Below are 24,313 nucleotides of genomic sequence, written 5' to 3'. Positions count from 1 at the left end.
CGCTGTCCCAAGTTTATCGCTGACCCACCCAATGAAAAGCCAACGCTTTCAACGTTCCCAACAGGCCAATGGGTCTGAGGAAATGGCCTCGGCGCTTCAACCGGAAACAGAAACTAACGGTTGCGGACACCACCCAAAGGGCGACGTGAGCGGAGCTAAGCCCGGAAGGCCGCAACACCGGAAGGGGTCTGGCTGCTTCCGGTAAAAATCCGGCGGAGCAGACGTTCAGAGGGGAAGGCTCAAAAATCCGGCTAGTTCACTCAGCGCGCTCGGCTCCGCGACGTCGTGTGCCCGCTTCTGCGCAGGCGCGGGGACAACTGCGCAGGCAAACGCGAAGCAAGAGCGTGCGCGCGCCCGCTCCGCGTCCGGCTCCTCGGCGCGGCTTTGGGGCTAAAGCCTATGGAGCTGCAACGCGCCCTTCTGTTCTCCGAACTACAACTCCCAGCACACCTCACCCACATCTTGGTACTAGGTGCAGTTTCCCAGGATAGGCTAAGAATTAACTGAAGTGTCGATGACGTACTAGAGAAAAAAATTGAATACGTTGTTTGAGGGTGTAGTCTAGAGGAGCCCCAGTGGCCTAATGGATAAGGCATTGGCCTCCTAAGCCAGGGATTGTGGGTTCGAGTCCCATCTGGGGTGGCTACGTTTTGTCCTGAAACAAAATTATAGCGAAATATCGTAACTTTTACTTTTTAAAGAAGAGTACACGTGTGGCTCTACTAGCTGTTAAGCTGCAGTTTGCGATAATCAGCACACTCCACTTCCTTCCTCTGAGCCGCAGGTTCCCGTAAGATTCTTGGGAAGTCTGTCAATACGTTGAATTTTGATATCCCTTCTAGAAGTCATTAAGAATCTTGTCAGTGTGTTCCACATCACATCCACACCCGCTCCCACCAGGCCCGCTTCTCCTGAGACTCAGCGGCTGCTCAGCTAACGGCGTCTTAAATGACGCGGTCAAGAAATTACCTCCTTTTCCCTGGCCCGGCCTTTCTCAGGGTTTCGTGAGGACCCGGTACTCAGCTACGCTCGGCTTTCGTTTGCTTCTTTCTTAGCTCGTGAGAGCGCCGCTCGGCGTTCGATTAATATGGTTCCGCAGAACAGGGAAGTGAGACGTTCCACATTCCTCGTCAATCGGTAGGGGGAGCCGGTAGTCCGGGTCCGACCGTACCATTAGGCGGCTGGGCAGGGGGGTGAGGCGAGGGGTTAGCAGGGGCGTAGGGCGACCGTCGGGCACCAGGCTCGGAGGACAGGAAAATGGCGGCCTTGGGGTCCCCGGCGCGCACTTTTCGAGGCCTCCTGCGGGAGTTACGCTACGTGAACGCGGCCACCGGCCGACCCTATCGCGACACCGCGGCCTATCGGTACCTTGTGAAGGCTTTCCGTGCGCATCGGGTACGGAAGCCGTGTCCCGGGGAGGGAGGAAGCGCACGGTCTCGGCGCTTGCACTTCCCAGGCCGACCCTCCCACCGAGCCCTGGCTCCGAGCAACAAACGCAGGCCCTCGGCCCAGGGCGCTGGCTGAAGCCCGGGGACTGGCCAAGGACCGGCAAGGGAGCCAGGTCGCCCTCGGCACGTCGTTCCTTCCTCCACAGTGGAGGGAGCTGTCTCGGAGGATTTCACTGGCTGTGCTGCCTGCACGGAGGGGAAGGTCAGGGGACAGGAATGGAGGAAATGGAGGGGGGAGGACAGAGATGGACTTGGTGCAGTGCGTAGTGTCGCAGGACTTAAAGTCACAGCATCTACCCAACGCTCTCCTCACCCTTCACCTAGCAGAGCTATTCTGAAAAGCAGATTTTGAAGCAGGAAATTGTAATACGGTGAAAAGTAGTGGGAGCTTCTTGAAGAGTAGGAACTGTGTTATATGTTGTGTCCCCTGCATCACTTAAGAAAGTGGTGCCCTGTAGAGGGGGACTGCAAACCCGTAGTAATATCAGTTACTCCTATGACCGGATACATTGAAAAAATTCTGTAGCAGATAAATAGAAACATACGGGAGGACCTCCTTGGCAAATACTTTTGTGAAATCCACCCTCCATATCCCCCTTAGGCAAAAGCGAGAGGTAGATAGTTTTATTTTCAAATGGGGCAACTGAGGCTCAGGGACAGTGACCTACCTGTGCCTAGGTTACTCGGCTCCCGCATAGAATTCTTACACTTAATTGCTGCCTTTGGAATTATGGATATGGCTTGGAAAGAAGTTGCAGCCTATGTCAGAAATAGTAACTTGGAGAATCATCTCGGGCTTTAGGGAAGGAAGCTTGCTGTCCTTGAGCAATGTGGAAGAGAGAACCATTATCTTAACTGTTGAATTTCTGAGCCATGGAAGTTAGAACGCAAAACCTTAGAATTAAAATTCCCCTAGTTTTTAAAAAACGGTCACAGTGTTAGGGACTGTGCTAGGAACTTGGGATAAATACGAAGAATAAGATGCACATGAGTCCTGTCTTTTAAGCACCTTACAGTACACCTGAGGATCCATACACTGAAGTACTCAGAATAAGTGGGGGCAGTGGTCTAAAGAAAGGGTACTTACGGAAGGCTTTCAGGAGGAGATTAAGCAGGAACCTGAAGGATAAATTGGAGTTAGCAAGTAAATGGGGGTTAGGGAAGGTGAGGAGAAGCTGCATAATTGAAAGCCCAGAGGCGAGAAGAACTGACAGCAGAGAATAGTTGAAGCTCAGGGTGGTGGGTGACGTGGAGGAAGATGTAGGTGGTAGGCAAGAATTTATTGTAAGTGTAATGGGAGGCCATTCTAAGATTTTTAAGGAGGTGACATTATTACAGTTGTACCTTACGGAGGTAACATTATTGTACTTGAGAGAGCCTTGATAGTGGCTCTGAAATTCCTTGCAAATACGTTTGAAATTCATGCTAAAAATACCAGAAACACCACTCTGTGGAATGCATATGAGGATATGGGGAATGGTTTCCATTTCCTCCTGGCTCAGAGCCAATTCAGTAACCATCTATACACCTTTTCTCTATCTTTTCCATAGGGAGAAGGGATTCCATTAGGGAGGAACTTCCCCTTTCTCCTTAAACAGTTTTCTATTTTAGTTGGTCTCTTGTGATTTATTTACTGTGTATATTGTTGACCCTTCTCAGCTGAATTAAGACTAGTATTCTCCTATCCTACATTAACATAGAATTCCTGTTTCAAATACTACAAATTTAGGTTTATGTAATAGAAATGGATGTCATCCTTTGTTTTGTTGTTTGTTTTTTATTAATGCTTGACATTGGTGTTGATTTCTCATAAATTTTTAATATTAAAGTGTTAAATTTGATTAAAGCAGATTAATCCTATCTTTGAGCAGATAATGGCTGCTGCTTTCACACATGTGATCTGCAGATCTTAAACCACACATACTAGTTTTCAGACTCTAACCCTAGATATTCAAATAAAGGGGATTATGTAGGCATTGGCGCCCAGGGACTAATCCACACTTGGACTCAATGCTTTAGTAATTCGCGGCCTTGCACACATCCCCATCTCACCTTTTCTGCCCCTTTTCTCACAAACTCAGAACACTAAAGTAGTCAAGTAAAGGACAGTGTACAGTACCAACTTAATCTTGAAATTAAGTATGATGAAAAAAGGTCTGGAGTCATTGGGGTATTGGGGATGAATATGGAGTTCCCAGCTTCTTAAAGTCATTAGAATCCAGATTTTTTTCAGCTGGATAAGTAAATTGTGAGAGGAAGTATAATTAAGTAATATGAAGATTTTTTTTTTTTTTTGAAAGATGACCGGTAAGAGGATCTCAACCCTTGACTTGGTGTTGTCAGCACCGTGCTCAGCCAGTGAGCGAACCGGCCATCCCTATATAGGATCTGAATCCGTGGCCTTGGTGTTATCAGCACCACACTCTCCCGAATGAGCCACAGGCCGGCCCCTGAACATATTTGTTTTACTTTTATATATAAAACGTTCATTTTGTTACTATTGAGTACACTTATTTTTCAGACAAAATAAGTTTTTAATTTTCATTGAAATGAAAGGTATATACCACATTAACCAAAGTCACAGAAACATAAAATAAAGCAGCTTTTCATTTGTTTGAAGGGGAGAAAGTTCTATATTATGTTTCTTAGGTGACATAAGTGATCAGTGACCTGAGTATAGTTCCCATCTCTGCCATTAACCAACCACTGAGTATCTTTGGGATTTTGCTTCCTCATTTGTAAAATGAAGGAATTGAAACTGGATGATTTCTTCCAGTATTAAAATTTAGGGACAGTCAATGAAACTCTTCTTAGAAATCATCTTGGATTAACTTTCCTAATAATTCCTAATAAACAATTATACAGTGCCTCTTTAAATGTATTAAGTATACAAATAATACATGTTTGTATTTCCTCTGTGCAATTTACTGTCATTCTAGAGAATGCTTGTTCATTAAATCTTTCTCTGTGGACCTGTATCTGTAGGTGGGGTTTTGAATATCTGACCTTGTTGCTACTTCTTTAGGTCACCAGTGAGAAGTTGTGCAGAGCCCAACATGAACTTCATTTCCAAGCTGCCACCTATCTCTGTCTCCTCCGCAGCATCAGGGAACACGTGGCGCTTCATCAGGAATTTCATGGCAAGGGTGAGCGCTCAGTGGAGGAGTCTGCAGGCTTGGTGGGCCTCAAGTTGCCCCACCAGCCTGGAGGGAAGGGCTGGGAGCCATGAACATGGAGAGATTCCTTGGATGCTGCCTTCATATGAGAATTTAATCATTTCTATCAATATGTATTTATCATTAAATTTTTTTTAAGTTTAGGGTTTTTCTTTATAATTTTGTTGACTGAGTGGTTCTTAGGGGAATAAAAACTGGAGAAGGTTTTATCATTACTCTCAGTGAATTTACTGAACTTCTTATATTAGGCTGATTGATGCTCTTGATCTACTTTTTTTTGTTGTTTTTTTAAAAGATGACCAGTAAGGGGATCTTGACCCTTGACTTGGTGTTGTCAGCACCACACTCTCCCAAGTGAGTGCACCAGTCATCCCTATATAGGGATCTGAACCCATGCCCTTGGTGTTATCAGCACCACACTCTCCCAAGTGAGCCAGGGGCTGGCCATAGTTTTTTTATTTTAAAAGTAATACAAGCCACCAAGATCAAGGGTTTGGATCTCCTTACTGGCCAGCTGCCAAAAAAAAAAAAAGTAATACAAGTGCATTGTTTTAAGGAATTCAAATGGTATAAACAAAATAAAAGCCCTCTTTCCTTTTCCTTTGTTCTACCCCTCTCCCATCCCCATTACCAGGTGGTAACCATTACTAAGTCTAATGTGCATTTTTCCAGATATTTCCTATGCATATACAAACATAATTATACATACATAATTTATTTTTAAAAATACACAAATATGATGTGCTAGGATTCTGGCAGAAAACAGATGTCACGTTCAAATAGGTTTATTGAGAGTTAAAGGGATACATAAAGTCTTGGGCTGAATTAAGGTCAAAATGGTGAAACTCTTAGGAGCTAGCACAGTGGGGAGCTATTAACCTCCCTAGGACCGAAAAACACTGGCCCTTAGGTCAAGGGATGTGACCAGAAGAACATGGCCACAGCTTGACTGCTCTCTATAGGAAGGAAGTCCAGGGAGAGGGGGGATGGAATAAACACGCTGACATCTTCTAACTGCTAATCTCCTTGTCAAATTGCTCTTCTTTTTGAACTCCCTATCTGGGCGAATGGCTCCACCATGCACTTGGTCAACCAAGTCAAAAATTTCGGCTTCATTTGGTTTTCCTTTCTCTCCTCATTCTCCACATTCAATCAGCCAGCAATCTCTGCTTCTGCAATAGCTCAATAGCCTTCTTCCCCTCTCTGTCTTCATTGCCTTTTCCCTAGTTCAAGCACTGATAATCTTCTGGCTGAACTATTAAAATAGTCTCCTAAATGGTCCCTCTACTTCATGTCTTTAATTCCTCAAATAAGTATTATTATCTTTCTGCAAACTGCCAACACTTATTTATCTGTGCCTCTTTTATGTAATATGTCAGTTTCTTCTAGTAGACATGTATTATAAACTCATTTTTTCCTGGACTATAAGTTCCTTAAGAGTAAGGAGCTTACCATGTCTCATTCATCTTTTTTTTTTTTTAAAGATGACCAGTAAGGGGATCTTAACTCTTGACTTGGTGTTGTCAGCACTGCACTCTCCCAAGTGAGCTAACCAGCCATCCCTATATGGGATCTGAACCCGTGGCCTTGGTGTTATCAGCACTACACTCTCCCGAGTGAGCCATAGGCCAGCCCTGTTCATCTTTGTAGTCTCCAAAGCATCTTCCACAGTGACTTACACTTCTTAGCATGTATTAAGTAAATGTTTTTGAGAAAAAAAATGTTTTTGAATGCATGGCTTAGCTCCATTTACTAGGAGGAGTACAAGCTGAACAGAACTATTTGTAAAGCATTTCAAAACACCATCTCTTTCTTCTAAGAGATTAACATTAAAATAATAGTAGTAAGAGGTCAAACAAGCATTTATTCAATTGAACGTATCAAAACAATAGAAATGTTTAACATTCTTTTTTTGTTCCCTGCTTAATTTCATGGGCATAGGTTTGTTACTAATATTATCTGAAGACATTTTACTTTCATATGAGTGAAGAAAGCAAAAGGATTAGGATAGGTTGATATAATATTGTTGTTATAATATTGTATATACAATAAATAACTTTTTTTTTTTTTTTAAAAAGATGACCCATTAGGGGATCTTAACCCTTGACTTGGTGGTGTCATCACCACGCTCTCCCAAATGACCTAACTGGCCATCCCTATATAAGGATCTGAACCCGTGGACTTGGTGTTATCAGCACCACACTCTCTCCCAAGTGAGCCACGGGCCAGCCCCAATAAATAACATTTTTATTTTTTTATTTTTTTATTTTTTTAATTTATTTATTTATTTATTTATTTTATTTTGTTTGTCGTTTTTTCGTGACCGGCACTCAGCCAGTGAGTGCACCGGTCATTCTTATATAGGATCCGAACCCGCGGCGGGAGCGTCGCCGCGCTGCCAGCGCAGCACTCTACCGAGTGCGCCACGGGCTCGGCTCATAAATAACATTTTTAAAGAAAGTGATTTGAGGCAGAATTGCCTAATGATAAGAAATATGGATTTTGGGCCCAGCCCGTGGCGCACTCAGGAGAGTGCACGCTGGGAGCGCAGCGACGCTCCCACCGCGGGTTCGGATCCTATATAGGAATGGCCGGTGCACTCACTGGCTGAGTACCGGTCACGAAAAAGACAAAAAAAAAAAAAAAAAGAAATATGGGTTTTAAGTCATATAGATTTAGGTTTGAATCCCCCCTTACAATTTATCTGTTGTGTGATCTTTGGCAGGTTAGTTGACCTGAGCTTGTTCCCTCCTGTATAAAATGGGAATGCCAACAAGGTGGTTGTAATAAATGATAATAATGTTTATATAAAACACTAGTACAGTGCATAATGAGTGCCTGACAAAAAGAACTTATTGTTTTCATCTTTTTATTTTATTCTCATTACTTTTTTTTTATCATGAACTCTATCCTAAGCCTTACTGCCACCAGTCTTCAGAAGTATAAACAAATTATGTTATGGCTTAAATAATTTGGTCAGGCCATTTCTGTCTATGTATAATCAACCTGTACCTCCATCAAGAATCACCTGAACTCAACGTTAGAAACAATTGATTTTGGAACTCAAACTGTATCAGCAGTAAACTTTCTATACTGGGAAGGTCCCAGAACTAGGGAATCCTGAGGTTTTGGCACTATATTACCTTACTGCTCTAGTTTTTGATGTGTTACATGCTCTATCACATTCCTTCACTTTGCTGCCTCTTCTACCCTCCCTTGTTTATTTTAGTTCAACTGCTCTCTCTTACTACATTCTCCTCTTAGCCCAGGGCTGACCAATTAGCTCACTTAGTTAGAGCATGGTACTGATAAACACCAAGGTCAAGGGTTTGAATCCCTTCAACTGCAAGAAACAAAACAGATCTCAAATGCTTTTTCAACTACTACCTTCTCTTGGTCCTCTTCACAAACAAACTGAATGAATATATTAAATGTCTTGAATGAATTATATTCATTTGCTACTTTTTTTTTTTTTTTTTTTGGTGGCTGGCAGTAAGGAGATCTGAACCCTTGACCCTGGTGTTATAACACTGCACTGTAACCAACTGAGCTAACCAGCCAGTGCTCATTTGCTACATTTTTATTTTTTTTACTTACTTACTTAATTAATTAATTTATTTTAAAGATGACCGGTAAGGAGATCTTAACCCTTGACTTGGTGTTGTCAGCACCACACTCAGCCAGTGAGCTAACCGGCCATCCCTATATGGGATCCGAACACGTGGCCTTAGTGTTAGCAGCACCACACTCTCCCGAGTGGGCCACGGGCCAGCCCATTTGCTACATTTTTAAAGCTTAACAAAAATGTTGTGTCAAAGTATAATTTACATATAATAAATATATCTATTTTTCGTGTACAGGTCAATGAAATTTTTTTTTTTAAAAGATGACTGGTAAGGGGATCCTAACCCTTGACCTGGTGTTGTCAGCACCACACTCTCCCAAGTGAGCTAACTGGCCATCCCCATATAGGGATCCAAACCTGTGGCCTTGGTGTTATCAGCACCACACTCTCCCAAGTGAGCCACAGGCTGGCCCCATGGTATTCCCTAGAAGTTCGATGAAACTTTCACTCAATCACTCAAGCCAGAAATCTGTTATTCTTGATTGCTTTCTCTCCTTCATATCCTTGGTTAAACAATCACTAAATTAGAGTTTACCATTTAAGAATCCCTTGAATTTCTATTATAACTATCCCAGTCTAGACCTCTTATCTCTTGTATCTCTTCTCTGAACCACTGTCTCCCTTATTGGTCTCTCTTTTTTTCTTTTTCCCTTATAGCTCTCAGAAGAGGCACCTTATCGATGTCTTTTAACTCTATTCTTACTCTCTTCCGTCCATTTTCCACTATGCACAGATCTAATCTTTGTCACTCCTACTTAGAACCCTTCAAAGTAAAACTTTAACAAGAGCCTCCAGGATCTGGCCCTCACCAGACTGTTCAGCCTTATCTCTTCTCTCTCCTTGTATTTCGGCCATACAGATACTCAATTTTTAGGAGCCCTGGTCTTTAACATTTTCTTTTTTTTTTAAAGATGACCGGTAAGGGGATCTCAACCCTTGGCTTGGTGTTGTCAGCACCACGCTCAGCCAGTGAGCAAACCGGCCATCCCTGTATAGGATCCGAACCCGTGGCCTTGGTGTTATCAGCACCGCACTCTACCGAGTGAGCCACGGGCCGGCCCCTAACATTTTGTTGATCCTTGTACATGGAAAGTTCTTCCCCCAATTATACCCTCTTCCCTAGCTAATTCCTATTTATTCTTCAGGATTTCAAGTTAAATTCCACTTTCCCTCTTTTCTTCCTTCAACAAGCATATTTGAATGCCTACTATGTTTTTTACACTGGCTTAGGCATACTTCTTATCTTTACACTCAAAAAAAGTAAAAGCGTTCTCTTTTAAGCAGCATGGTTTATGTATGCTTATTGGTTTTAATTCTTCTCTCTTTAATAGACCAGTTAACTAGCTCTTTCAGTTTAGGTTTGGCGCTTGCTACTTCTCCTTTTCATAAGCTTTAGATATTAGTACATTTCCAACTATTTTCACTAGAACTGAGGATCTTTCTGGATATAAAGAACTTAGTTATTAGTACTTTGCTCTCCTGTGTCTGAGCAGGTGTCAGGGATACAAATATGAACATCTGAAAGAACAAGATGTTCACATCCTAGGATTATGTGGAGGGAAATCTGTTGCTTTGAACTAAAGGCAGGCTAATCCAAGGCATATTGTGTTTGAAAGGTAAGTTTTTAATTCATCTGACTAAAGACACATAATTTTCACAGAATTTTTATTTATATATTTTTTATTTTTTTTAAAAAGATGACCGGTAAGGGGATCTTAACCTTTGGCTTGGTGTTGTCAGCACCACGCTCAGCCAGTGAGCAAACCGGCCATCCCTATATGGGATCCGAACCCGGGGCCTTGGTGTTATCAGCACCACACTCTCCCGAGTGAGCCACGGGCCGGCCCACAGAATTTGTATTTTTAAAGCTACATTAAATTAACATGAACTTTGTTTATAAAATTCAATTGTAAGTATATATTGGTGCCCAAGAATAACTCCAATAGTAATTTTTATGATATAACCTTTAATTATTTACTACAATTAGGTTATAAATTATAATAAAATAGTTTGTTCTGGACAGCTAGCAAAACATATGTTACTTGTACCTATTCTAATTATCTAGTTTTTAATTTATAGATTAACCCTACTTTATATAATTTCCTGTTTCCCTCTGAGACCTTGTTCCTCAAGAATGGTTATCATTTCTAAAATGTAGACATAGACATACAGATATTTACTTCATATAGTAAGATTAATACATAGTTACTACATTTAAAAAACTGAAAAAAGTTACAAACAGAAGAGAACAAACTTCTAATTCTGTTAATGACAGCCTAGGGAATTTGGAGTAACTGTTCTGTGGAAGACAATTGGAATAAAGTGGATGAAATATTTTTAGAAATTAAGGCTGGCTGGTTAGCTCAGTTGATTAGAGCATGGTGTTGATAACGCCAAGGTCAAGGGTTCAGATCCCCATACCAGCCTGCTGCCAAAAGCATATATATATTTTTAGAAATTCTTAAAAATCGGGGGCCGGCCCGTGGCTCACTCGGGAGAGTGCAGTGCTGAGAACACCAAGGCCTCGGGTTCGGATCCCATATACGGATGGCTGGTTCGCTCACTGGCTGAGCGTGGTGCTGACCACACCAAGTCAAGGGTTAAGATCCCCTTACCGGTCATCTTTTAAAAAAAAAAAAAAAAAAGAAATTCTTAAAAATCATCAAAGGGTAATAAAATAGTGGAGAAATATTGGGCCAGAACTTAGAAGACAACCAAGAAAATTAAGGGTAGCATACAGAGGCACATTTTTGGCTTGAGGACTTTTGCCAATTAAGTAGAAATAGCTTCAATATTGAGCTGCACTTTGGGTGGGCTCATAGGGTAGTGAGGCTCAGTCGAGTAGGGACTCTAAAAAACAGTCGAGGCTCACCAAGGTAGGGACTCTAATAAGCCATACCCCCTGTAAGCTAGGACCCTGAAGTTCACCCTCAAAGGTGAAGTGGAGGTAAAAGTTCTTTGCCAGGCTGGCCGTTTAGCTCAGTTTATTAGAGTATGGTGTTATAACACGAAGGTCAGGAGTTCGGATACCTGTACCAGCCAGCCTCCAAAAAAAAAAAAAAATTCCTTGCCATACTTTTTTTTTTTTTTTTTTTTAAAGATGACCGGTAAGGGGATCTTAACCCTTGACTTGGTGTTGTCAGCACCATGCTCAGCCAGTGAGCTAACCGGCCATACCCTATGGGGATCCGAACCCATGGCCTTGGTGTTATCAGCACCACACTCCCCTTGCAAGACTTCCAGTCTGGAGTTTTGTCATTTTGGTGATCAAAAAAACGTGAGGCCTTGGGACTGTATTATAGTGGTCCCTGACTAGTAAAGTCTTTGGTTACCTAACAGAGAAAAATTAAAATCCTCTCTGGAGAAAGATGGCATTATATCCTATACTTAGGGGTTATATTATTCCTATATATATTTTTTCAAATACATGTTCAGTACACAAAGATAACAAGACACACAAGAAAACAATACCTCATATGTGAGAACCAGCAGAAACAACAGAAAACAGAAACAAACCCACAAAAAACTTCAAATATTAGAACTGGCAAACTTAGATTACAAAACAGTTGTTCACCAGGGTCAAAGAAGAGCCCAAACTTAGAAATTTCATCAGAGAACCAGATACTATAAAAAAGAATATAGTAAATTTGAAAAAGAACCCAATAAAAATTCTAGAACTGAAAAATAAAGAATTCAGTTGATAATTTTAACAGATTAGCTGAATGGAGATTAGTGAACTACAACATTTGTCAAAAAAAAAAAAAAAATCAAGAAGGAAGCTTTGAAAGACAAGGTGGAGGGGCCGGCCCATGGCTCACTTGGGAGAGTGTGGTGCTGATAACACCAAAGCCACGGGTTCAGATCCTTATATAGGGCTGGCCAGTTAGCTCACTTGGAAGAGCATGGTGCTGACAACACCAAGTCAAGGGTTAAAATCCCCTTACCCCGGTCATCTTTTTAAAAAAGAAAGAAAATAAAAAAAGAATTCTATACCTGATAAAAATATCCATCTAGAATTAAGGCAAAATAAAGACCTTTTCAGATAAAAAGGGAGAGTCTCCCCCTAGCAAGCCAACACAAAAGCAAATTCTGGTGTTGTCAGCACCACGCTCAGCCAGTGAGCGAACCGGCTATCCCTATATGGGATCCGAACCTGTGGCCTTGGTGTTATCAGCACCGCACTCTCCCGAGTGAGCCACAGGCCGGCCCTACCGGTCATCTTTTTTAAAAAAAACCAGGCAGTCAATATTTTAGTCTTTCAGGCCATACAGTATGGTATCTGTCACACCCACTCAACTCTGCTGTTGTGGGGCAAAAGCAACTATAGACAATATGTAAATGAGTGATCCTGGCAGTATTCTAATGAAACTTCATTCACAAAAACAGGCAGTGAGCTAGATTTGGTCTGTGGACTGTGGTATGCTGACTCTTGTCTTAAAAGATAAACTTCAGACAAAAGGGAAATGATCCCAGATGGAAAGGCAGAGTCCAGAAGGAATGAAGAGTAAAGTAAGTGGTATATAAATGAACTTTTTTGGGGGGGCGGGGAGTGGCTAGCTGGTATGGGGCTCCAAACCCTTGACTTCGGTGTTATAATACTTTGTTCTAACTAGCTGAGCTAACCAGTAAACACTGACTGTATGAAACTTAGTTTTAAAAGATATATAGGCTGGCTGGTTAGCTCAGTTGGTTAGAGAGTGGTGCTGATAGCACCAAGGTCCAGGGTTCGATTCCTGTACCAGCCAGCCGCCAAAAAATTAAAAAAAAAAAAAAAAAAAAAAAGAGCTAAAACACTATATAACAACAGTATATAACTTGGGAAGGGAGTAAATGGAGTTTGTGTTCTAGGTTCCTTGTGTTATCTTTCTGGGGGATGTAAAGATATTACTTTACTTGAAGGATGTATGTTATAACTTGTAGGGTAACCACTGAAAGAATAAAAATAAAACTTCCAAACTACCAGAGGGTAAACAAATGGAATAATTAAAAAGCAGGCAAAAAAGGAGAGAAAATTAAACATGAAATAGGTAAGATAAATAGACAAAAAAATCCTTAAACTCAAACATGAGTAATTACATGAATATAAGTAATTGCTTCAATGAAGACAGTGAATATCAGACTATTAAAAAAACCAAGCTATATGCTGTTTATGATATACAAGGGTACTTCACAAAGTTCATGGAAAGATTCATATTACCTTTCAATTCTATTTTTCCACGAACTTGGCAAAGTATGCTACATCTAAAGTGCAAGTGACCAGAAAAGTAGAAAGTAAAAGAAAGATAAGAACTAAAATCTCTTCACTAAAACATAATTATTCCACATTTTAGTATATATTCCTAAGGATACTGTTTTTCAAGATAAGATCATACTGTGTGTGTGTGTGTGTGTGTGTGTGTGTGTGTGTGTGTGTGTGTGTGTGTGTGTGTGTGTGTGTAAAATGGTGCATCCCTCTAGGACATAATTTGAACATTTTTCTATTATTGTAAATCAGTTTTTAATGCATGCATTTTAATTATAAGTTCCAAGGTGATGCATATACAATTTTAATGAAACAAAAACTATCATTATTTCCTTTCAAAGTACAGTATGTAGAAAGTACCTGTGTCTCATCTTAAGGAATTAATATTTCACCAAAAAAGTGTTTTAAAATACTAGGGAGAGGCTCTGGGCTAGGTATTTTCTTTTTTTTTTTTTTTTTTTTTTTTTTTTTTTTAAAGATGACCGGTAAGGGGATCTTAACCCTTGACTTGGTGTTGTCAGCACCACGCTCAGCCAGTGAGCGAACCGGCCATCCGTATATGGGATCCGAACCCGGGGCCTTGGTGTTATCAGCACCGCACTCTACCGAGTGAGCCACGGGCCGGCCCAGGGCTAGGTATTTTCTGTTAGCTCCTTTTGTCTTCACAACAACGCTATAAGAGATGTAAGATTATCTCCATTAGACATGCGAGATTCAGGAGTAAATTGCGGAAGGCCCCACAGCTAGTAATAGGCCCACCAAGGCTTTGAATCCAGGGCGACAGCATGCTATCAAACCCATAGGCTCTCCTGTGGTCAGTGTCACTTCTCTACAAGATCGCCTCCTCACAATTTCTCAGAATCCCAATTAATTTTTATAGTTTCAGATTTGGACTAACGGCTTCCCACTGCTTTACAGGATTATCTGAATGGGTCGCAGCGCTGTTTCCTAGTGTACTGATTGCACGAGTTACTGTCCGAACTTGACATATGCCACTTCGCTGGCCTTACAGCCCTCCACGCATAGATGAAAGAACATGTTCCCGACGTCAGTAATCCAGGGCTCCGCCTGTGAGCATAAGGCAACGGCGAGGAAAGGCTGCGTCTACACGGTTCTGGGTGGGCCCCCGAAACCGGGTTTATCGGTCAGTGAACATTCGTCAGGAACTCGTTCACATTAGCTGCTAAGACTACTAGCCTCAGTCGAACCGACGGGCACGGTCTCTACTCACTTTGGACTCGGGCTAACCCTCGCACATTTTGCTACTTTGGGTCTGGCTCACCAGCACAGCGGCTGCGAGAACCTAACAGCCCTGCAGCCAGGAGCGTGACGTTTACCGCCTCGGGGAGGATCCCGCTCTAGAGTTGGTCAAGGAACCAGACTCTCGCGATATCTGGGAGGAAGGGGGCGGGAGCAGCACGCGTGCACGCGCCCGAAAGCCGTTAGGGTGGAACACCTCTCGGGCGGGGCGAATACAGTCGGACGCCAGTTGGAGGAGACCCCGCGGGAAACGACCTAGCGCGAGGAGCGTGCGCGCTCCCGTCGCAGCGACGGTGGCGGCGAGCGGCGTCAGAGCTTGAGGGGGGGGTTGACGGCTGCTGGCGGGTGGCGGTGTCGGAGGCGAGAGCTTGATTAGCCAGTGTCGCTTCTGTCCCAAGAACCGGACGGAGAGTGAGGGCACGAGGGTCGCTTTCGGGGGCTGCCGTCTTGCACGAACACGTCGTCGTGAGGAGCGCAGCCCGGACTCCGGCAACCCCTCCGGCTCCCTTTCCGCCCACTTCGAGGCGGCGGCGGCCACCGAGACAACATCGCACCGTCCCCCACCCCTTCCCCTCATCCCCCCGCCCGAAAGGGCCTAGTCTGCGCCCCACCCCCGCCCGCCCGCTACGCCGCCGCCATGTCGGCGCAGGCCCAGATGCGCGCGATGCTGGACCAGTTGATGGGCACCTCCCGGGACGGTAAGTCGCTGCCAGAGCCCTGGGGGTGGGGGAGGGGATGGGGCCGGCGACGGGAAGGGAGTCCGAGGGCGCACCTGGGCGCGCGCGTGTGGCTGAGTAAGGGGCTCCCAGATTGGTAACACGAGGTCCCCGGCTCCCGTCCCATCCAATCGGGGCTTGGCAGGCGGGCTTGGTGGGCGGTGACCGTGAGGATTGGCGGGAACTGCTGCCAATGGGGTGAGGCGGGGCCTGGAGGCAGAAAGGGGAGTTTGTGTTTTTAATGTTGACTCGGCTGGGACCGGAGAGCCCACGTCTCTCTTGCGTAGTCGGGCGGCCCGTTTTGTCGCTGATTAGATACCTGCGGACCGCCAAAGCCTCCGCCCCCTGATCTATTTCCTCAACCCAGAGCTTTGGTATCACCCCTCGCCGCCGTCCTCCAGCGTATCCAGGAGAACCTCCCCTTCCCTTCCTGAGTCTGGGGGAAACCTCTATGGCTAATCCAGTCCTAGAGACGCACCATCGAGCCCCACAGAAACAACCATTTTAATGGCACATCTGACCCAAACCATGGTTTCTTGAAGAGGGTGTGTTTGTGAACACACATTTTGTGAAAAGGAGAATGTTATATGGCCTGTTTTTCCGAGAGACCTCCATTTTGTTAAACAATTTAATAGTAAATATTAACAAATCTTGCATGTTCCCCATTAGGACCATTTTGAAAATTTGACGCCCAGTGAAGTAGAATTGAGGGAAACAAAGATCCTTTTAGGCATTTAGATTAGAATCTGTAAAAGCCACTAAATGTTGGATTATCCTTTTGTCATAAAATGAGTTTCTTAATAAATTGATGACATGCTGTTCTTTTTTGGTGATGATAATTAGTAATGTATTCTTTCAAATTCAACTCAAATCCATGCTAATGTGGAGGAAAGGTCTAGTTCAATGCTTTATTTAAAACAGCAAAATCTTTGCTCATTTTTTAAAGTTGCTTGTTTAGGCAAATAGTTTCTTAGCCACTTAGATGTTTTTTCCTTGGCAAGTTATTTAAATTGCTTGACTTGAGAGAAAAGGCACACTCAAATTTCGTTTTTAACAGTCGATCTTATAATTTACTTGAGTGCTTTGCAGCAAAATATATGAGTAGATTAAAAAAACCTTACTGCGTTCCAATCTTTTTAGCAACGCATATTTAGAATTGCTTTTGAGTATTCACAGTTCAGTTTTAATAAAAATCCACATTGGAAACTTTTCGTAAAACATAGACAAGTAGGTGTGGATGGTAAACCTACTCGCGGTTGTATAGAGAGGAGGGAAAGATTGGGAATGTTAATTTAAAATGCCACTGGAGAAACTTTTAACTGCTATCATTTTTCACGTTTAGATAATATTGATTCCTTTATAACTGTGGCAAGTCTCAACACTGCTCCTTTTACAACATGAGAGAAGATATTGGGAAAGGGCTTCATTCACGATCTTAGCTAACAGTATACTTAATCTTTGTAATAAAATTGTATAAATCATTTAAGGCTTACCTTACGTGATCCTTTTAATCCTTAATGGGTACCGTTTTTGGTACCTTCTGTATGAATTGGATTTCTTTATTTTACTGGGAAGGTAGTTAAATCAAGGTAACCATCACCTGATACATTTACGAGCCAGGCAGCCCATTTAGTATTGCAAGCTAAATTAAATATATTATGTTTATATTCCTTGTGTGTGTAGTCAGCAGAAACGTGGATTTCTTGAAATCTACTCTTTTGTATACAGATAAGTTTAATTTTTTTACGTGTCTGTTTATATATATATTTTGGCCTCCGGACTTAGAGGATTTATGAACGAACTCATGTTTACAAGTCCACGATATTATTTAGCTGAAATGACTGGATTTTCACTGCTGTATTGGGTCAGAAGTAAGAAACACTACTTTCAAGGAAAAGAATCGATTTTTTTTTTTATATATCCAGATTAGTCTTTTTATGTATACATAATAAAAATCAAAACATTCTTTTCCTTCATACCAGATATTTAATGAGTTTACATATTTCATTTTGTGATTCAAGACCTCTAAATAATTAGGATTGTTCTTTTTTAGCATACAGTCAACTTCAAGTTACCCAGGGATAGGGGAACATGGATACACCCCTGAATAACACCATGTAGTGGGAAGCCTTGTATTGGACATATGAACAGCTTATGGGGAATGATGTTGGGTGTCTTTGGCACTTAGAGGTGGAAATGGGGATCAAGGAGGTGGGAGAGAGATGGAAAAGGTAGGTAGGAGGGTAGTTTAGGCAGCTTTGTCCATTTCTTTTTTTTTATTTTTGTTTCCCAGAGACTTAACTATAAACCAGCCACTCTCCTTTTGGGTAGTGGGGCTCGCTCAAGGTGGCAATCTGTGAAGGAAAGTGAAGGGGCACAGGAGTCCTGTGGCACTGGGAAAATGTTGCTCCCATCCCACCCTTAAAAGGTTTCTTTTTCCCCTTTGCAGCAGAGTTTTTAATTAGTTCCTCTTTAAACTCCTTGGAGATTTAAGTCTGCTAGTTAAATGTACCTTATCTTGAATTATTTAAATCAGTCAATCATTTAGAGTACCTAACTTTACTAGAATCCTCAAGAATGGGAATTTTGGTGTCAGGGAAATGGATAGGTACTTTTGGAACACTGGGTACTTCCAGAAAGAACAGGTTGGAATGAGTGGTGGAATGGGGGGGGCTTTGGACAATCAGAGGGCAGCATGATGGTGCTGGGAGGCTGGGCAGGGGTCTGACCAGGAGGTGGGAGAGGAATGCATAAGGGAGGTGGGAGGGCCAAAGACAAACTTTGCCTTCTTTGCAATTTTGCCTAGGGCCCTGGTGGTGGCAACCGCCTGTGTGCCACTGAAAATCGTGCCGATGCCTGGCATACTGCATAAATGGAAGCAGGGTACCGCGTGAGTTGAAACATTGGTCACACTATATGAAGTTTGTATATGTGAATCAGTGTAACTCATACCCATGTAACTGGGGGTCTGACTGTATTTGGCTTTTTCTGATAAGGCATCATGGGCTAAGGAAAAGAGCACTGGGCTGAGACTCAGGAGACCTGGTTTCTAGCCCCAGCTGTACCTCTAATTGTTACCTTGGGTAAGTCACTTAACCTTTTTTGCCTCAAGTTAAATTTATAATTTGTTATATGGGAAACTAAATAATTTCCTATGTTCTATTCAGAAAAATGTTGAAAAATCAATATATTTTAAGTTTTTTAGAAAGGAGGAACTATAAGTAGATATTAATTCCGCTATCTTATTTTATCTCAAGTTTCAGATTTATTACATTTTATAGATACCTTTCTGTGTTAGCTGTTAGCATTAATAGAGAGGAGAGGGATAAACTATTTTCCCAGGACATATTCCATTTGAAAGTGGGGAGGAGCCACACAGGAAAATTCAAAAACACTTTGAGAATTGTCTGTCTGACAGTTGGAGGAACTCAGTGTCCTCACACAGAGACTATGGTCATTTTTGCTGGGTTGGGTTAATTGCAAAGATGTCCCATAGCTAAAGCCCCTCTGCCAACAAATACAGTTTGGTTATAATAAGTCTCTGGTCCTGATCCTAGAAAGGCCTGGGAAGATACAAGAGATAGGAATTAAACAAAATTGAGGGTATTGATTTAGATTATATCCTAAATTTAGAAATTAAGGAAGTTACAGAAGGTAGTTCTGAGGGTTCCATACCTCTTAATTGTTTATACCTTAATTGGGAGCAGAGACCATCTCTGAAAGGTTAAAACAAGCTAGGAATGGCAGCCTGCTTTCAAAAACAACCAGTAAACTAAGAATATAGAATATAGAATAGAATTTTACAGCATCATTATTTGTCCGTTATGGTTACGGAATGTTTTGGGCAAGTTATAGCTTTTAGGTAATATTAGCTGTTTTTATGATAATCTTTCTAAACTGTGTGATGTACTTCCTCAGTTAATGAATATATTTATCTTGATATTTCTGCTGACCAGTTATATTGTGTGGTAGTTATAGTTTGAGATTTAAACTTGAAAGGATACTTGTCCTATGTGATACCCAGGAAAATACAGTTCAGAAAGTCATTTTCCTGTTTCTAATATAAGTTTAGTGATGCCTACCTGTATAATCTATAGGACATTATGACTTTGCGGCCTTTCTGCAGAATTAATTATTGAATTAAAGATTGAAGTAGCGTTTTCTTCAGTGGATTTTCTTCTTTATAAAATCATCTTTACTGTAATTTGTGTTCCCTGACTTGTCATCAACATTGAAAGCATTTTTCTCTTAATTTTTTCTCATTAACATAATGAACCATATTCATGTCTTGGTCAATTGTAAGCCATTCTTTTATTCCACTTGGATGATTCATTTTAATTGAAGGAGGCGTAGCCTTTAATGTACAAGCACACGCTTTTGAAATAATAATGGGGTATATCTTAGTCCAGGCTTGTAAATTCACTAACATTATAAATAGTAGTTTCTCTGAGTTTCGGTAACTAATTGACTTATAAGTTCGAGGCATATCCCAAACACTAAAAGCTCTCTTAGTACCTGCATAGTGAATTAGTTTTTAAAAAGTTTTCCTCATTTTGCATTTTGAATTTTAAATGATATTTCTATCTACAGAACAGCCCAGAAAACAATAAAAGTATCACGTCATATAACCTTGTCTTATCCCTGGAGTCTCTACAGTTTAGCTCTCTTCAAGTAAGCCTGTGCTTCTGAGACATTCTTTCATTTCAGCTTAAAAAATAAATTGAAACCAAAGAAAAATTATTTTGTCTATCTCTGCATAAACTTTATAAGTAGCAAGTAAATGCTTTGGTTTAGTTTAGGTAGGATGTCCTTAGTATATAAGGATAAATATACTAAGCTGCATGTTTAAGATGGGTGGTGAGAATTCAAAGGCAAGTAGGTGTCATGGATCAAGGTCAGGTTTAGTGAGTCACATAGTGTTCAAAAGCAGGTGGTTCATACAGGCATTGAAGTTCGAAGTTGCTGAGGGTTCAGGCAAGCAGTGGGATTGAGAAGATAAGCATATGGCTTAAAACAGAAGGTCAGTAAGTGTGGGCAAGACTAGATAAATGAGGCAGTTGCTCCTCAAGGATGGAATTCCAGAAAGGTGTTTGTAATGGACTCAGTCCTTAAAAGCCCATTGCTTTAAGGATTAAAGTATAGTTCTTTTTTTTTTTTTTTTTAAGATGACCGGTAAGGGGATCTTTAACCCTTGACTTGGTGTTGTCAGCACCACGCTCAGCTAGTGAGCAAACCGGCCATCCCTATGTAGGGATCCGAACCCATGGCCTTGGTGTTATCAGCACCGCACTCTCCCAAGTGAGCCAGAGGCTGGCCCTAAAGTATAGTTCTTGAGTATAGTTCTTTAGGAAACATAAGCAATTTTACCTAACTTCATCAGTCTTAAGTAATGTAGACTTAAGTAGATGAAGGAAGTTGGAACATCTTGCTGGAGAAGGAATGAGGGAGTGGGAGAGGGTAAGTTTCAGATGGGAATCTTGTGGCTTCAGCACCTGCAGAAAAGTCATTCTGTTCCTTTTTTGGTTTAAATTCTCTTGCGCTAGCAGCTAGATTAACTAGGTCAGTTAATCAATTTTGTGAGATTATTGAGGAGAAAAGTAACTTGTAAAAACTCTGAAACTGTTTACAGCTTCATGTTTTTGTTTTAACTAAATAACTTATGACTTTGAGAAGTCAAATCCATCAGAACCATGTACAACTGATGTTTGACTTATTTGGCTTAACATGAAAAGAATTTAACCAGCTGCCCTTGCTGAATCTTTTGTCATGTCTCCTGAATGTGGTAGATTGTTTTGTTTTTATCTTCCTGAGACTTTAATCTTTCTGAAAGATTTCTGCAGACCTTAGTTTTCTCTTTTAGTGTTAAACTTTCCAAAGCTTTGCTTTTCAATAGAAAAGGTTGGATATTTACTGCATAGTATCTACAGTATATTCTGCCCTATCAGTTTACACAGTATACCCTTTTCAGTTGCTAGAGGGTATATCTTAGATCAGGGGCTGACACTAGGGCCGGCTGCTTTTCATCAGTAAAGTTTTATTGGAACACAACCATGACCATTCATATGTGTATTGCCTATGTCTGCTTTGCCTTACAGCAGCAGAGTTGAATAGTTGTAACAGTCTTATGGCCAACAAGCCTAAAATATTTAGTCTCTGGCCCTTTAAGAAAGAGCTTGTTGATCACTCTTCTAGATCAGTGGTTCTCAAAGTGTGGTCCCTAGACCAATAACCTCTGCATCACCTAGGAACTTGTTAGAAATGCAAATTCTTGAATATTTTGTTATCCATCTGTTATTCAGTTTATGTATTTGTTATTTGAACAAATAAATGTGCATATCCTTGTTATATTAAAAAAGAAAAGAAAAAAGAAATACACAAAAGTCTTAAGAGTAAAAAAAAAAATTTAAATGTAGATTTTCCCTGTGACCTGGCAATTCCACCTTTAAGTATATCCCCAAGAGAATTGAAAAATCTATGTTCCTTTAATAAAAAGAGAGAGAGAGAGAGAGAGAGAGAGAAAAATGCCAATTCTTGGGCCCACCTACTGAATCAGAAATTCTGGGGATGGCTGCCAGCAATCTGTGTTTTAAGAAGCCTTCCAAATGGTTTCGATGCACATTAAAAGATTGAGAAACCCTGTTCTAAGTGAATGTTTCCCAAATATTAGTTACACATACTATCTTTAGTATTTTTTACTCTTTTTTCTATTTAATATTTTTTCTTTATATCAACTCACTTTCTAAAAACATGTTAATTTCAAAATGAAAGTTTATATTACCGTAGAAATAAATACAGTAAAAACAATGGTATGTTGTAAAGATATAAGTAGACTCTGTTGTCACTTAGGGTTCCCTGTGCTAAAAATTACAACTCATTAGATGTATTAAATACATACTATCACTGACAGCAGCTTTTTTTCTTGACTTAATCGTGATAAATAACTTTCTTACTAAGTGATTGGAGTTTAAAATGCCATGTTGGTGAAATTATATCACCTAAAATTATCTTTTCTACAAATTTCATATTTGGAAAATACTGTTCTAGGTAGTCATATGAAGGGAAAGCTGCTTGAACTGTGTATATGTAAACCTGTAAGCAGAAATGACTGACCAGATATGCAAACCTATGAGATGGAGAGATCTAGGAGATCCTTAGAGAAGTCTAGATAGACCTCCAGGGTGAAATTACCTCATTTAGCTCGATTTCTTATCTCTCCTTTAGTATTTTGGTCTAGGGAGGTCAACAGTTCTGCAGGATTTCACCAACTGGTTCCACAGTGGGAATATGAAAAGGTGCCTGGCTGTGGGAAAATACTGCTTATCAAAGAGAACCCTGGAATAGAAACCCTGGGGGAAGTGGCTGCATTATGAACAGGGGAACTAAGCAGGGCATGCTTGCTAGGAAAGCAGTTAATTCACCTCAGAGCCTGGAAAACATGTATTAGTATTTTGAGACATTCATGTGTTACAATTTAATTTGCCTCATGGTGTTAGAGGGAATATTTCCCCACAAGTAGTGTTCTATATATATTTATTGGTTGATGTACTTTGGGTATTGTAATTGTTGACAGCAACAGACTCTTACCTTTCCTTAGTATCTCCTGGTTGCTAAATTGCTTTAGCTATTTCTTCCTTTCCATTTTTTTTTTTTTTTTTTTTTAAGATTATGGACATATTTGATTCTATCATCTTTTGACTCTGATAATCCTAGAGGGACCAAAAATGTAATGGGGAGTGAAGATTTATACATGAACAGTTATGTGATATATTCTGTGGTACTAATTATAGGTATCTGATTCAGAAAAAAATGTTTTAAAAAGTACAAAAGGCAATCAAATACCTATATGAGTGAACAAATGTTATTTTGTATATTTCTGTCAAGTTTTAAAAAGTGAATAAAGCATTACAAATAAAGTCCCATGTGTTCACCTTCACAGTCTCAGCCCTTTCCCCAGAGGCAACCCTTGATATGAATTTCATATGTATTCAGTGTGATAACAGTATTTCTGCTGTGTTGTTTCAGTAGTTTAAGGCTCACGTCTCCTTCATGGTAATCTGTGTTTTTCATTTTAACTTCCTTCATCATTGGGCTGTCTGTCACCACTGTCCTTTGATATTCTCATTTTTTTCCTTTTTTATTTCTTTTGTTGGTTTTAGATTTGGGGAAGCCCTAATTGGCTGTTACAGATATTACCAACTGATGAGAACTTGCCTTTTTTAGTGGATAAGTCAGCTGATCACTTTTTCTTTTATTCTTTTCAGCTATTTCTTCATAGGCAAAGATAGCTTTTGTTACTTCTAATTTTCTGTATAGAAAATTCTGGATAATAGAAGGCACCAGATATCCAGAGTGCACGTGTTACTGTGTCAGAATTGCAGCTCTGCAAGTATCAAAATATAAAATTTAGCAGGCTGCAACTTCTTATGACGTATCTTAAGGTCTGTATAATTTACTTTTAGAACTTAATTTTGTTGTTGTTGGTTTTTTGGGGGCAGCTGACTGGTACAGGGAACTGAACCCTTGACCTTGGAGTTACAAGCCTTGCTCTAACCAACTGAGGTAACTGGCTGGCTTGGAACTTAATTTTTAAGAAACTTTTTTCAGAATCCCTCCCTTCCGCCGCCCCGAATGATCCACTGCTAAGAATTATTCAGGCTTTTCTAATGTCTCTCTTACTCTAAGAAGAGAAATATGCTGATAATTTCCTAAAGCAAGGTACCCCAGAAATGTGATGGCAGTGATCCCCGTCAGTCGTCAATACCCTTTGCCTATAAAATGAGTGCAGATAGGGTTGGGGCAGGGGGTAGTTTTCCATCATCACCATTCTGATAGTTCTTAAAAACCCA

General features: G+C 41.0%; 2 protein-coding genes and 1 non-coding gene across 6 annotated transcripts in view; all 3 read left to right on the top strand.

The window, feature by feature from the left end:
* The first annotated feature begins 569 nt into the window (after positions 1 to 569).
* TRNAR-CCU (transfer RNA arginine (anticodon CCU)) lies at positions 570 to 642 on the top strand. The gene has a single exon. It is a non-coding gene; the product is annotated as a tRNA-Arg (tRNA).
* Positions 643 to 1,190: 548 nt separating this feature from the next.
* FMC1 (formation of mitochondrial complex V assembly factor 1 homolog) lies at positions 1,191 to 4,783 on the top strand. Its single transcript, XM_063100043.1, has 2 exons — positions 1,191 to 1,395; positions 4,474 to 4,783. The coding sequence occupies exons 1-2, from the start codon at positions 1,258 to 1,260 to the stop codon at positions 4,675 to 4,677; spliced, it is 342 nt and encodes a 113-aa protein (XP_062956113.1). The 5' UTR covers positions 1,191 to 1,257; the 3' UTR covers positions 4,678 to 4,783.
* Positions 4,784 to 14,948: 10,165 nt separating this feature from the next.
* LUC7L2 (LUC7 like 2, pre-mRNA splicing factor) overlaps positions 14,949 to 24,313 on the top strand; it is a 59,793-nt gene continuing 50,428 nt past the window's right edge. Inside the window, exons 1-2 of one of the 4 annotated variants that reach the window (XM_063100041.1) lie at positions 15,371 to 15,449; positions 18,274 to 18,357. Coding sequence is in view for 2 of the 4 variants with exons in the window: in XM_063100040.1 (XP_062956110.1) it covers positions 15,389 to 15,449 (61 nt within the window). In the remaining 2 variants the exon portion in view is untranslated. Of the gene's footprint in view, positions 15,450 to 18,273; positions 18,358 to 18,535; positions 18,551 to 24,313 lie in introns of those variants that run through there. The other 3 variants (XM_063100040.1, XM_063100038.1, XM_063100042.1) reach the window with 3 other exon arrangements.

This window comes from Cynocephalus volans, chromosome 6 (genome assembly GCF_027409185.1).
Source record: "Cynocephalus volans isolate mCynVol1 chromosome 6, mCynVol1.pri, whole genome shotgun sequence".
In the NCBI taxonomy this organism is placed as follows: domain Eukaryota; kingdom Metazoa; phylum Chordata; class Mammalia; order Dermoptera; family Cynocephalidae; genus Cynocephalus; species Cynocephalus volans.
The sequence above is the reverse complement of the archived record's forward strand: the minus strand, read 5'-3'. Positions and strand labels throughout refer to the sequence as shown.